This window comes from Zerene cesonia, chromosome 5 (assembly GCF_012273895.1).
Source record: "Zerene cesonia ecotype Mississippi chromosome 5, Zerene_cesonia_1.1, whole genome shotgun sequence".
Lineage (NCBI taxonomy): Eukaryota > Metazoa > Arthropoda > Insecta > Lepidoptera > Pieridae > Zerene > Zerene cesonia.
Window position 1 is genome coordinate 6,435,846 of NC_052106.1, and position 15,779 is coordinate 6,451,624.

The 15,779-nt window shown below is 33.7% G+C and overlaps 2 protein-coding genes across 2 annotated transcripts in view; both read left to right on the top strand.

The window, feature by feature from the left end:
* The window catches only part of LOC119840202 (ATPase family AAA domain-containing protein 2-like), a 19,640-nt gene extending 10,435 nt beyond the window's left edge, over positions 1 to 9,205 (top strand). The window contains exons 18-26 of the mRNA XM_038366715.1: positions 6 to 191; positions 545 to 701; positions 1,376 to 1,542; positions 1,875 to 2,023; positions 3,563 to 3,747; positions 4,070 to 4,221; positions 4,641 to 4,825; positions 5,405 to 5,478; positions 5,878 to 9,205. Of these exons, the coding sequence (XP_038222643.1) occupies positions 6 to 191; positions 545 to 701; positions 1,376 to 1,542; positions 1,875 to 2,023; positions 3,563 to 3,747; positions 4,070 to 4,221; positions 4,641 to 4,825; positions 5,405 to 5,478; positions 5,878 to 6,092 (1,470 nt within the window). The 3' untranslated portion in view covers positions 6,093 to 9,205. The remainder of the gene's footprint in view (positions 1 to 5; positions 192 to 544; positions 702 to 1,375; positions 1,543 to 1,874; positions 2,024 to 3,562; positions 3,748 to 4,069; positions 4,222 to 4,640; positions 4,826 to 5,404; positions 5,479 to 5,877) is intronic.
* The window catches only part of LOC119840203 (protein jim lovell-like), a 17,575-nt gene continuing 10,086 nt past the window's right edge, over positions 8,291 to 15,779 (top strand). The window contains exon 1 of the mRNA XM_038366716.1: positions 8,291 to 8,312. Coding sequence (XP_038222644.1) covers positions 8,291 to 8,312 — 22 coding nt within the window. The remainder of the gene's footprint in view (positions 8,313 to 15,779) is intronic.

Sequence of the window (15,779 nt, forward strand, 5' to 3'; positions counted from 1 at the left end):
CGCAGGTGTTCGGCGAGTGCCGGCGCGCGGAGCGCGGGTGCGTGCTGTACGTGCGCGTGTGCGAGGCGCTGCGCGGCGGGGGCGGCGCGGGCGGCGCGTGCGGCGCGCTGCTGCCGCAGCTGTGGCGCGCGCGCGCCGCCGGCCCGCGCACGCTGCTGCTCGCCGCCGCGCCGCGCGACCTGCCCGACGAGGTGAGCCACGCGCGAGGAGGGGGGGGGGGCATCAATAATAATAAAACATGAATAAACAAGTTACAGTATAATGGTAGGTTTAATGCTCGTGTCACTTGGCCCCTCTTCGGGTGAAGCCCTCGAAGTGAACAGATGTGAACAAAAGTACACAAAGTACTTGAGTAAAATCTATTGTTTTTTTTTTTTTACAATGAATTACTGTTGCTGTTCATAACTTATATTAATTATAAATGAATTTTGACCATGAACTTTATTTAAGATCATGCAATCCGTGTCCACATTTTGTTACTCTATGTCCACGTGATAAATTAACTTATTTTTATGGTTTTCCATAATTTTAACATTGATCACAGCTCCGCGAATTATTTCCCGACTACAAAGATTGCATCTATCGAGTAAGAGAGCCGAACGTGACGGAGGTGATCAACTTCCTGAAGCCGATATTAACGGAAGCGCCTCTCGAGCCCCCTATCATTGAGAATAATGAGCCGCCCCCTCCATTACCCAGAGGTAGGTTAAAAATAAAATTTTGTTATATTGTGTGACCATGTATATGTGAGATGTATTTAGATTGAGTTTTTTTTAATATGCAGCCGACTATTCGGCAATGGAGCTGGTGGGTCGCCTGATGGTAAGCGCTACCACCGCCCATGAACATTTGGAGAGGCATAAGGTCAAATTGCAGACCTTGCGACTGGAAAGAGTAGGGAAAAGAATATGGGCCTCCGGCTCCCCCACTAACCGAACGAAACACAATAGCATGCTATTATTTCACGCTGGTCTTCTGTGGGGTTGTGGTACTTCCCCGGTGCGAGCTGACCCAATTCATGCTGAAGCGTGCTGGATTCCCACATACAAAGTTCATTTTAATTCGAATTATATGAGTCTCTGTTAAAGTAATACATCATTCGTTCGCTTTAAACCAAGATAAAACACAAAAGAGAATCAATTAGAATTAATATACTGGTTTCTACAATTTTTTAGTATTCAATAGAATTATAATATAGTTATTAAGTATTTAAAGAAATATAAAGAATGAAAAAAAAATTATTCATGAGTTATATCCCGTTAATAAATTTCAATATGTGATATAAGTTGTCTTTGTGGTTTGGGCAATCGTAAATCAAATCCTTTTATAATATTATTGTGAACAATCATATAAAGAAAAATCGCTCACTCAACAGCACCGCCCCCTCCCCCACCAAGAGAGAGTGAAGAAGAGATAGCGAGACGGAAGCGGAAGGAGGACTACAAATTACGCGAATTGAGGATATTCCTGCGGGATATTTGCAGGAAGCTAGCATCTAATAGGCGGTTCTATAAGTTTACTAAGCCTGTGGATTTGGAAGAGGTGCGTTCATTGTTTCTCAGTACCTAAAATTAAAAAAAAAACACGATTTATATATAACTATTTATATGTAACTGTTATTATATATATAAACCTCCCTCTGGAATCACTCTATCTATAAATTAAAAACAAACGCTATCAAAATCTGTTGCGTAGTTTTGAAGATTTAAGCGCACATAGGGACAGGCAGAGAAAGCGACTTTATTTTGTACTATATAGTGATATAGAGATAAAATTCCCAAAAGTATATTAGTATCGTTAGTATCGTAATTTTACATTAAACATTTTAGCAACACTTACAATACTGATTAAAAAGAGACTTTCGCTAATTTCAGGTAACGGACTATTTAGAAATAATCAAGCAGCCAATGGATCTCGAGACGATGATGACAAAAGTGGATATGCACAAATACAACTGCGCCAAAGAGTTCCTGGACGACATAGATCTGATATGTGCCAACGCTTTGGAGTACAATCCTGATAGGTGAGACAGTTATACGAATAAATATTTCTCTCTCTCTCTCTCTGTTTCATGTGTTATCTATTGCTGTATTGTTATAAACCTTTCCATTTAGAATAAAAGAGGTTCATTAATATAGTTTAAATGTTTTTAATACTTCATGCTTTTCTTCTCAACAGCATTGCTCAATATTGTACTATAAAGTAACTTACAGCAATGGACGTTTCGTTTCTTTTTTCTTGTCCATGTGAATAAAACATATTTTCATCGTTATGCCATTTTCATATTTAATAATTGGAAGAATAAGAATCAAGATAGATTTAATGTATTATATTATTGGTCCTTCGAGCCCGAAAAAATGACAATTTTAAACAGATTATTCACATGGAAAATATGATTTTGTGCTAACTTCACAGCACCACCACCGCATCTATTAACATTGTTTTTTTCATCCTTTCCGGTGCCGTTCAAAGGGCTAGAGGGGTGTGTAGGTATGGAAAACGCTTGATATATCGTATGATATGTAAAAAATATTATGTAAACGTTATAATTATATATTTACGTCCTCTAACCTTTTGTACTGTAGAATAAGTCGAATGCATGTTGACTCAGAGTCGAATTTAGGTTATCCATAAAAAAATCGCTTATGTCATTATTTAGATGTATTTATTTAAATATCGCATTTAAGTATCATTTGTATTGTTAAAATTATTCACCGCTTTTATACCACGCTATTAAGGCAATTATATGAAATAAATATTTGGATTTTGAGATGTACATATTAAGTATGTGATTTATATAAATGTATGCATGATAACAAGGAAATTATATCATTTTTTATACTAAATTATTTGGAATTTGCTGACTGTCATAATACATAAGTATTAATATTTAAATGATGTAATTGTGTGCTGATTAAATATATACAACTTGGTGATATAATGTTGATTTATAAACGAAAAAAATTGAGCTCAAAAAATACATACTTTTGAATTAATTTCTCTGGAAATATGGAATGATGTAATGTCTTATTTTAATACATAATATATGTTCTGATCATAAATTAATAGCGATGTGGACTAGATGTATTATCTGCATTATACAGGTACACTTATATATAGAGAGATATCTTTGTACTCGATTTTAGTAATACCTAGTATATTGGTTTGAATAGTCACTTTTCACTTCTCAAAATCCTTATAGCAAATAGTTGTAAAGTCCTAGAGTTTACAGTTGCTGTTTCACTTTCAAAATCACCGACTTGACTGATATCTGACCAGAATGTCAGTAAAAGAGCATTAGGAAGGTTGTCATTGAATATATATTTTATTGTCCATATAACTTCTATAAAAATAAAAATTCACAAAGAAAAGATTTGAATCTTTCTGAAAAAAAAGTTTTTGCTGATTCCACTTTTAGAAGCCATGTTTGAAACTTATAGGCTGTTCTTTTTGTTATCACTTATTAGACAATTATTACGAGGCTCCGATATGCATCTATATATAATATATTCTCAACATAATATGTTGCCTCTACGTGAAGTTATCGTTCCCTCCACACCAGGACGTCGTCGGACAAGCAGATACGCCACGAGGCGTGCTCCCTCCGCGACCACGCGCATGCGCTCATCGACGTGGAAATGGACAGCGACTTCGAGCTGGAGTGCCAGCAGATAGCGCGCCGCCGCGAGGAGGAGGGCGCCGCGGACAACGACCTGCCCGACTTTATATACACCGCCTCGAACTTGCGTGAGTTAGCGTTGTAGTGAGTGAGTGCGTGCGTGCGTGCGTGCGTGCGTGCGTGCGTGCGTGCGTGCGTGCGTGCGTGCGTGCGTGCGTGCGTGCGTGCGTGAGTGCGTGCGTGCGTGCGTGCGTGCGTGCGTGCGTGCGTATATGCGTGCGTATGTGTGTGTTGTTAATAAAATCGAAAGTTTATAGAAGGGCTTTATTGATTTGATTGATTACTTTTGTAAATTATCACGTGTTTAAGTTTCAAGTGTTACTAATTCTTATTTACTCTTGTAAAATAGATACGTATTGTTATGGTAATATTGTTTGTATTAATTTTAAGCGGAAGGCTTCGATTCGTCGCAAAACGACAGCAAGTCGATGCGAACACCGCACAACGGAGAAAAGAGTGACCACAGCGCCAAGAGGAAGCGGCGGCGGATGAATGCCTGGTCCAAGGGCCTGGTGGTCAAGCGGCCTAGAACTTCGCAGAGGGTGAGCGATATAAAGCGTCTGAATGACTTTAATTTTTAGTTTCATAACATTCAAATGCTTTAAAAATGACACGTTTTTTTAAGAATAGAAAAAAATTTGGTCACGAGGTGGGATTGAGATTCACTGAGTTATAAGTTCATTTCAAATAGTCACGTGTCGCTTGCGTCTAGCTTCAGTTTTATGTTAACTTTACGTATCAAACTTAAAGTAATTCGCTTAAGATTGACTTTGAAAAACTGTATGCTCAAAGCGTAACAATAACTTCGTATTTATAACTAGTGCGTGTCTAGCGACAGTAGCTAGCGTAACTTTCGCCCGAGACTGTGCATCTTCGGTTAAGCGACAGTATCGAGCGTGACTTTCGCCCGAGACCGTGCAGCCTCCGGTCTCCTCACCCCAACCGGCCGTATCCCCCGCAGAGCCTGAAGGAGAGCGGCGCGGCGATCACGGACGAGGAGTGCAAGGAGAACAAGCCGATCACGTCGACGCCGCTGCCGCTGCCGCTGCCGCTGGCCAACGGCGACGCGTCGTCCGACGACGACGTGCCGCTGCGCCGCCCCGCCGACGACCAGCTGCACCTCGCGCACACCAACCACCTGCCCAGGTCAGCCCGGGCCCCGCTGACGTCATCGTTATCATCGATGCGTGCTTGCGAAACTGGGGACGCCATCGAGATTGGTGACGTCATCAAACTTGGTGACGTCATCGTGCGAATAGTGCTACGACCCCCACCTAGCTCACACCTACCGTTTGCACAGGCGTTCTTTTGGTGAATTCTGCCATAATAACCTTCTGTTCGGTGACAGTTTCCGATCCATTTCAAATTCCTATTTATTATCTCATTACTCACCCATTAGCAAGCAGTGTGCAGAGATTCCTCTGTAAATGTCGCTTACCGTGAACCTTATGTGACTGACTTGCCCATTCATTAATTTGTGTGTTTATTTATAAGTATAACTAAAACAGTTTTACACCATCAACACTAATTGTTATCTATTTATTAAAATTCTTATAGGCGACCTTTGCCCACTGCCACAAAAAAACGTATTCTACATCTTCCGGTCATAACTGGTACAAAAGAGCAACTAGATTAGAAGATTACTATAACTGAAATTGGTGCTTATCTAAACTTAAACACTCACTGCAACGACATTTAAAAGATTTGTTTTTATGTATTTCGCAGCCCTGCCAAATCAACGGAACGGATAACTAAAACCTCGCCAAAGAAAAGAAACTCCGGCCACGAAGCGTCTGTGGGTATGTATTAAACGATAATATACTTTTATATTAACTACTACAATTATATTATCTGTCCTATATAGATTAATGTATAGAAATCAGTCATTTCAGTACAGTTTAAAAGTTCACTTTAATAGGTTGGACATAGTTTTCTTTATATACTGGGGTTTGTGTAAATTTCATGAAAAGCAGCAGTATTTAATCACTACATGATATAAAACGAATTCACTCTCCGCTGTCTATATATGTATCTGTATGCTTAGATCTTTAAAATTACCCAACAGATTTTGATGATTTTTTTTAATAGAGTGATTCAAGAGTAAGGAAAAATGAAGTAAATTGTAAAATTTCAGAGGAGCAACAGTCGAATGGTTGCCATTTTTAAAAGTCCTAAAAATTTACTCACTTTCCTTCCAGAAGCAGAGAAAGTGCTAATAAACAAGACTGAATTAGATAACATTCTATATAAGAATGCGAAGTCCCTCCGCGCCATCGGGCTGGAGGCGCTCATAGATCTGTACTCGCAGCTGAACGACGCGGTGCAAGCCTATAGCGACAAGTGGGACAGAACCAAGCTGCCGCAGGATCTGCACAGCATCGTCTCTAGGTATATACAGCTGGCGAAGAAGTGAAAAAAAAACAAAAAACAAATTTTTTTTTCTTGGTGGTATTTCGTTGTAATGTGTGTGTATATGAAAATGGCTAATGAATTGAAACAGTCATTGGGCGTGTAATTTGATAATTGTTTTTTTAATATAAATATCCCCAACTTGAAGGAAAATATAACGAAACAGTTTTTTGGTACAAGATATTACATGCTTTTTTCACAATATACAGTTCAAAATGTCCCAATGACGTCAGATGTGGATGATGATTATAGGAAGAAATTAATAGCTCTGTCACTTTCTCACATATATGTTAGTGAGAAAGAGAACGCTGAATGTTAAATTGCGATTTTCATACATGAAGTCCTCAATGTATTAAAATACACATTAAATTAGTTATGTGAATTGTTTTTTATAATATGAAAAATGTTGATAAGTTATTGTGATGATGGATATAGATGGAATGTTGTGAAAAATCACTGTTAGTGAAATAACAGTGATTTCACAGTTATGGTCTGCTATTTGAATGTCGTTATAAATTAAAATACGTTGAATATAGAATATATGGATAGTACAAAGTATGGATAGCTCTGAAATAACAACAATGGTGAAATTTATAGGTTATAAGGTTAATTTTAATTTTCTGTTGTTTTCGTTCAAAAATGTCAAATCGAAACGTGAAACTTGATGAAAATATAGAACAGTTTAAGAATTTAAATGAATACTGGTGATATATAGAGTATAGGTTCAGAAATTAAAAAAAAAAACGTATTCGCAAATAAGATAGAATATCAAATATCTTTAAAACATTATCGTATAAAAACGAAGAAAAAAGTTTTTTTTTCAAAATGAATAATCAAATATTCACTTTCAAATTACCAGCATTCATTTAGGTAATTTAGCAGCTTAAATGGTTGTTATGACACTAAAATTTTAACTTCACAAATCCACCACAAGTTAATATATACAGGAATACATAATCATGCAGACTGCATTATTAAAAATTTACAGCATTACAGATTCTTGTACGATATAAATAATTAACTGAAGAGACAAACTAACTGTGGAAATATTGTCTATCTCTTTTCTAAGGACAAAAAATGTATTGCTATTACAAGAAAAAACAAAAGACTAGAAAGAGATAGCTAGTAAGTGCACAGTATTGTTCCCTTATCACATTAATAGCCGACATTAAGTTGTAGCAATTGCTACGTCCGTACCTATAAAATAAATATCTAATAAAAATACAATGTCAAATAATATGTTTCAAAGTACTATATAAGTGCGAGCGAGACAGCATGCTATGTGGGAGAGAGATAGCCGGCCCTTGTTGAAGTGGATTAAAAAAAATGTTTTTGTGTTTCCCGCCTTCTGTCAGAATGTCATTCAATACAATAGTTTAGCAATATATATTCCTGTTGGTTGTTATGTAGATGAGAACGAGTCCAAAGCCGTCCAAAGCATTCAAAATGTGTTATTGATAATAATAAAAATATTAATAAAACTTCGACGCTGTGACAGAAGGCCATTACATTTTTTTTACTATTGTCTCATTAGTATGATAGTTAATATTAATTTCAAATTTTCATTCGTACATTAACTCTCTGTATATGAAACTTAATATTATCGCTTTATTTATTTTTATCTTAATCTTAAGCTCTATATGACATCACTTAATTTGAACTAATGTATGTAGGTTATTACATGTAATTATAATTTCGCACTGCTATCTTAGTATTTTAGAGGTGAACCTCAATGAAAACATAAGTTTTAGTCTATATATTTACCCTATTAATTGCATTGCGTTCTGTATAGACTTGAATATATAGAATTCAGATATATATTAAGTAGATATAATATGTTTTTTATATCTAAATATAAAACAGTGCGTACACAACGTGGCTTTTTATCGATTTTGCTGTTTTTCTCAAATAATTTAGATCAAAATTAACGAGTCTTAGGAAAAACGATTGCGCAATAAGAGCTCTAGCAGTATGAAAAGTCGTGCTCTGTGTATTTTTTATATTATGATACTGGTGACTTTTATTAAATAACATTCATTTGAATTTAGAATATCGATTGAATTTAGAATTATTATTATGTTTTTTTCTAAAGTGAACAGCATGTATGTATTTAAAATTTTCAATAACTTAATATGGTCTTCTTTATTTAAATATATTTAAATAATAAATAACCGCACAATATGTAAACAATACAAACTAAAAATGTTTCCCAGAGTAGTCCAAGGTAAAATGAGTTTTTAGTCGTAAGTTCTATACAACAAAAATAATCATAATTTGCACCACTAAAGTATCATTCTATGTAATTTAGTATAATGTCAAATTCGTCACTGCCTCGGAGACCTCAGGCTTTGGCCAATACTTTAATAATAATAAAAGAGAAGGCGTGTTTGTCGGTTTGTTGTTAACATAAAAAGTAGCACTATTTTGTCGTGGTTTTTGGTTAGGGATAGCTTACACTGGAGTGACGGTTATCTATTAATAAATGGTTGGAGGATATTAATCTGTATATTAAGATATTCTGTCCTAGTGTTAACACTAACTTTAAAGCGGATCTAGAACCTAGGTTAAACAGGAGAATTAAAATATCTGCTTATAGGCTGATTCAAGATTAATCTGGTAGATAGGTACCTAATCATTGTAACAGACCGTTTTCTTCTATTATATACAATGTCAAAACGCATGAAAGCGTTCGAAATTTGAAATTATTTATCAACTAAAGGATTTTAAATCCTAGGTTCTAGTCCGTTTATTGTTAGATAAAACCATAAAATGTGATGTAAGATGTTTAATGTGAGACATGCGTATACATGTGTATCTGTTGTGAGAAAAATTTGTAATTTTTAATAGAACTATGCGAGTTATTCCGGTTAAAACTAACATAAGATAAATGTATTTTAATAATGATGAATAGGTAAGTTAACTTGAAACTTGCATTAGCACGGCATCAATCGAATCCCACACAAATACTACAGACCAACTAATAGGCGCGAGATGCAACAGACCAATTTTTAAATGAATAATTCTTAACTAACCTGAGGCATACACGTCGTACCACTGCCTTAAACATTTTTACATGACAACCAAAATCACCTCAAATAGTGGCGAATGGGTCAGAATCAAAAATAAAAAATGATATATCAAATAGACGTGCCATTCCGTGTCCATCTTATGGACTATATTGTTACTAAAGGCTTAAAGATTTGTCGATATTAAAAAAATAAAGAAATAAAAAAAAAAATAACCTGACTACGTGTCAATGTCAGGTAGATTTTGGCGCCAAAACTGGATTAGTTTTTTAATTTTTAATTAACACGAAATTTAACGGCACCCAATTGCTCAAATGTATGAAACTGGTTACACCAGAGCTTGTCACGGAAATATAAACACATGCATACATTTTTTTATAAAGACGGTATTTCTCTTTATTGCGGAGTCGGGTAAAAGATGAATTATTAAATTGCTTCGAAAGAAAAGGCGTGCTATTGGTTCTCATTGTTAATTATTATTTGGTGTGTTATTACTTGCATATCGTAGATTTATTAGCACGATTGAAAATTACATTGATGTTAATTTAAACTTGTTTGTTCATAGAATTCCATTGTATGATTTCTGAACGCATAATGCGTAAGTGTAATTTACTCATATAATTTCTGTCTTATCAATGCGTGGGTAGGATCTAGTAAATATCAGTTAGAATTTTTGTAATCGTAAATATTCTAATCAATTTCTTTCAATTAAGTTTACGGCAAACATTTAAAATAAATTGAATCGATGTTTCTGTTCATAAAACAATTTTTTTTTATTAATTATTAGGACATTTTGGTAGAAGCTTACACCTTGTATTCGCGTATTAATATTCGTATAATGAGTGCTTAAATAATTATATTAACATATTCTTACTCATACTCTTCTTATTTATTTAAAATAATTTCAATTAATCTATTTGAATAGTGATAACAACTCAACGTCACATCACCGTCGTGAATAATGTCGAGTTTGCGTTTGTAATGTTAAATTAATTCTAATACCTATACGCTAGTACATTTTAATTACAAATAAGGGTATTTTATAAATTGTTACTCATTGTGATATACATGGAATAAACTGGAAGTTACCTCGTTCTAAACAAGCAATGTATCAGGGACATGAACAATAAGTTAATCCCGTTTAGTTGAACAAATTGATATGTTTGAAATTTACAATATAATGGTTCGTGTACGGTTGTATACGTGAGGTAGTCTAGACTATACGCGGCTGTACGTGGATGTAGGTATTCTAGAACGCGCGCTATACGTGTGTGTATTCTATAAGTGTGCGTGTCATAGCTTACTAGGTTCATAGGGTGGTGTTTCAAGTGACAGTCACATTTATTGATACTATTGATACTGTTATATAAATACTTCTATATATATATTACTATTTATACTATTGTTTTTATGTTTGATTATTGATATCAGAAAGAATCTATATATATATAGAAATGAATCCATATGTCCCTTGGTCACACCATCATGCGTGAACGGCTTTTAAACCTATCAAAATACAAAAACCGACCGACTGATTTCAAAAAATTCTTACACCATTAGAAGCCGCAATCACACGAAGTGACAAAGGCTCTATATGTACCACAGGTGAAACCGGGGCGAAGAGCTAGTAATGATTATAAAAATATTAAAATATGGATGGTTTTAGTTAACTTTAAGCATGGCCTAATTCTATTTCGTTATTTATTTATTATTTTAGAACAATTTGGGTTAAATTAATAAAAACAAGCTTCACAGTACCGCTTTGAACACGAGAAATTTAGTCCGGTATAATATTATTGTAGTAAACATTGATTTAAATACATTTAATAAAAACAATACCTGTCTACTGTATCTGAATGTGACTGCCTTATTATATATTGTTATAGATATTCTAGCATCAACTGGAGTAAATAAATGTCGATCAATAAAACAAAATACCAAGGAATGGATTCTGTTCTATTCCCTACTAGGCGATACGGTACTTCACTTTAGAATCATATACACAAATAGTTTTATGTATATATCACACTCTACCTACCGGCCAGCTATAAATTACGGCACAGGAATTTTGGCTTTTAACCTCTTACCCCCTTCTTACAGGTTGTCGCATTTTATCTACCCCCTCCCCCTGTTGTGACGTCACAACTTAATTGTTCTGCAACTATTAAAAAAATGAAAGAAATAAGTCGTGTCATTTTTGTAGACCGAGTTCGTCGATAAAAAATTCGCATCAATATGTTTTAAATCTAAACGTGTGAAGTCATTACGCTTTGTACTCCCCCTGTCCCTTGTTCCATCAGGTGATAACCTACCCATCTTTAACGTGAGTCGTAATTTAGGTACCATAAATCTTAGGTCCGCAAGAGGTCTAGACTGCGTCACATATGCATAATCTTTGTGAATAACATAACTGCCACATAGTTTCTACGACGTAAAAAATTCGATGGCTGAACATAACCGTGACGACAAATTATACAAATAGAAAGTTCAATCATCGAATTAAAACGGTTTAAACGAATTTGTATATAATAATAGTGTAAAAAAAATACGCTTGCAGTGATTGCTCTATTAAAATTAGCTTATTGTGTCCGTAATACAATTTCCATAACGTCAAAACTAAATGGAAAAACCACAAAGATTAATTCGGAACTTTAATTATTTCCCATTCGTAAATATGGAAATTTCATTTTTGTATTGAATTTGTAATGAACTTTGTAGGGCCGTGTAATATGATTATTATTGTGTTTTAATAATCATTAACTGTATTAGTAACGGTGTGAAAAGGTATTATTTTGCTGTTTCTTTTAGTTTAATCAACGGTTCTATAAAGGAATATGATTTTGTTATTTTCTGCTGAATGGATGGAGATTGAATTATAATAATTAGTTATAGTGTTGTAGCACTGCCAAGGATTTTTTTACCTGATAACTGTATTGTGATGTTAGAGAATAGATTTATACGTTAACCCGAAAAACTGAGCATGTAGCGACAGCAAAAAATAACATTTGAAATGTTTTTTTTTTGTTCTTTTAATGCCCATACCGTGAAATTTGTTATATTGGAGTACATATTTGCCTTTTTTTAAATAGCCCTTCGTTAAAGACTTTAGTGAATTTTTACTTTCCCGTGACCTAGTTCAGTGATATCGCTATCAACGTCTACAACTCAGGTCATCATGCGATTTCCTGTGAAGGTTTAAGGTTGATGGTAAAACAGATTTAATGCATCTCAGCGTGGCGCGAAAGTTTTGCTGTGATAGTTGTCTCACTATTAAAAACACTGGGCAAATCAAATGATTCATTATTGATAGTAATCTATTACAGACCTCACATGCCATATTTTATCATTACGTTTGATTTGTATAATTAATAGTCTGCGCTCAGATATGTTCATTAATGTGGTCTCAATGGATATTTAACGAATACCATTAATTCTATTAAGCAATGCTATGTGCTCTTAAAAGGATTGCCTAAACCTTTAATGTCATCACTACACGTTTTTATAGTTATTATAGCTGAGTAAAATTGTTATTGGAATGATTTTTTTTTTATTTTTCCGTGACCATTAGCTTCTCTGTACCATAAAAAGAAAAACTTTTGATAAGCTTAAAAAAGGTCCATTTGTGTATTAGAAAAGATTTGCAATATAAAATATATGGATATTTTCGACATTTGTTTAAAAATACGTTTAATATGCAATAGACAGAGATCACTGCAAGTGTTATAGATACTAAACAAACAATCTGCTTGCAATTGCTCAATAATTAATTGGTCGGAATTTTGTAAGCTGTATCCACCGTTAGTATATAGTGTATTTATAAATTGTATTTAATTAATAAAAGGGTACGAGTTCATGTGATATACCATGTGTTTCTATTTTCCCATTTTTTTCTTTTTTAGAAAATATTCCATGAGATCATGAATTATTGTATTGATGTCATAAAAAATAAAAATCACAATTTTAATGGAATTTTCTTCAATGCAGTACAAACTGACATAATTATTATTATTTTCAATTCTATCCCCACTCATGTTTCTTTCTGCAAAAGCTCAATATAAGAAATATTTTCGCATGCACAAAATCTGGAGAAAAATGTGTACACAAGATAGGGAAATTTTGGAGTGTATTTTATATAGATATTTAGATTCTATCATAGAAAAAGGAAAAAATCGTTTTTTTTTAGTATACTTTCTTTTTGTATACGTGTATCTAAAAGATAATCTAACATTGCTGCTAAATCGATTCTGAAACTTATTTCATTAATGGAAAGATGCAGTTCTCTTAACTCATGTGTTTTTGTTAGTCTAAAGTGGCAAGATAAGTTAGTAAGGTTCGTACATAATATTTATTTGCCTTATTATGAGAAAGATGGAAAACATGCAGATGATTACGGCGCAGTTTACAGAACGGTCTTACGTAAATTTTATTACGCGTTTTTCTTTATATAATCTACATTTAAGGGCCAGTACAGACCTATACAAGGTATCTCTCCAGGGTGTTTTTTGTCTACCTTTACAGATCTCATAAATATTGTATGGAATAACGCATTCGAAGACGGAAGAACCTCCTACAAAAGTCTTCCAAAGTACGGCGTACACCTATAGACCGGATTGGACAAGTCTCGAAAAAATTGAATTTATTTGGCTACACACGACAAACTTCAGTCTACATTATTTCTTTGTAATCTTTATCCAATCTTCGTACAATACCGTATGCGTTGAGTCCATGTCAAATAATGGGTGAATTTTGTACACAAGTCTTATTTGGGTAGGCCCCGATTCAGTCGAAAGAAACGTTGGCAGAAAAAAACAACACGTTTTTGTAAAGCTTTCAAGCTATTGCATAGCAGCCGTCCAGCCCTATTTAGGTACATCAACTACCTCATATTCGATTCGCATTAAGTTGTGTTTCATTGACAGAAAGTAACCTACGTTACATTTATAAGATTTAGGGCTTTCTTCACTATTTGTATGTAGATAATTATTTATGATAGTCAATTTCATCTATTTACACAAGTCATTTTAAATTATACATAAGCTAAGAAGCAAAAAGCAACAGTGAGATTCTAAAAGTTGTGATATCAGATTTTATTTTTCAATTTTCAACAAAATTGATTCAGCGGTTTCAGCGTGAAAGCGTTTGAAACAGATAGAACAGTAACTTTCTTTCGCATATGTTTTATATATTACAAGGAATAAAGAGGTAACCTATAATATTGTTCACCATCTTTATATCTTATAAATTGTTAAATCACTGTCACATAACTGCCTAGATTATTTTTCTTCACGCATCTTATCTCACTATAGCCATATTTTTGTATCAAAATAAATTACTTTTTGCCAAAATACTTATGATCAGCAACAACGTTTGACCGTTTCATTATGATGATTCATCGGTTGAATGAATTTGAATGAAATTTGGTCTCGGAATCTATTAGGTATTATGTAAGTGCTGTATATCTACACTTATAGGAACTTCTCACTTAGATTAGCTATTTCGATGTTTCCAAATTCAATTTCAAATGCATTTATTTGCGAATGTAATGCACGAATTCGAATGAGTCTATCAAATTTTCAATTAACGTTCTGTGATATGACTTGAATAAATAATTATATTTTTTTAATAAAAATAACCCAAAATGTTGAAGGCTACAGTCTACTGATAGCTACGTATATAATTTATTTAAAACTTGTAATTTTCAATAACCATTTGAACAAAGAACCTACATAGGTGGGTACAGAGTACAGACCACGCGTTGCAATCGTGTATAACAGCATATCATGGCGTTTGTTTATTGCCAGAGTCGGGAGAAAGGCTTCCAAATAAAACATCTCAACGGTATTTCGTAATTTTATTTTTACACTTTACGTTGGTGACCGTAAACGAATTTCACTACATCGCTCCATCATTTCAATTTAAATTACACGATAGAATGGTACTAGAACATAAATATTTTTTTCGTATTATTTTAAGATCAAATAGATAATCTTTTTTACATTCTAATGTAACGATATTATTTTAATTTAATTTGTAATTAATATTAGGCAAAATACAACAAAAATTAATTACATAACTTATATTTAATTATACTCTTTATCGGAGAGAACAATTATTCTAGAAGCTAAATCATCTCAATTACAATTTATAAATACTCGTAACAAAATTGAAGGAACTAAATATTTTGAATTCTACTAAAATTAACACGATCACATATAATATCAACTTAAAAAATAATAAAATTCTTACAATATGTAGTATCTATTTAAAATGTACGTTCATTTAATTTGGCTCCTGAAAATCGTATAGGTTACAAAATGGTGCAGATTATAAGACTACGGAAAATTGAAATAAAACTGCAAATTTAACATTGGTAAGGAAAACAGGGAGTAACGCAGTAACAGTCATAAAAAATATAAAGCGATTAGCATAATAGTTTGATGGTATGTGACGTTGCACTACACTAAACAACAAAATGAGATTCAAGATTCACACTACATTATTATAATTCCTACCGTCGCCGCACGTAACAAATAACAAACTTAATTAAAACGTCTCAATTAAAACTTTAACAAAATCACTCTAATACTGCTGAATTTGTACGAATTATGTTAATCTAAAAAATAACATGATCACGAGTCACAACACAAGGTAAATAAGTAAGCAGG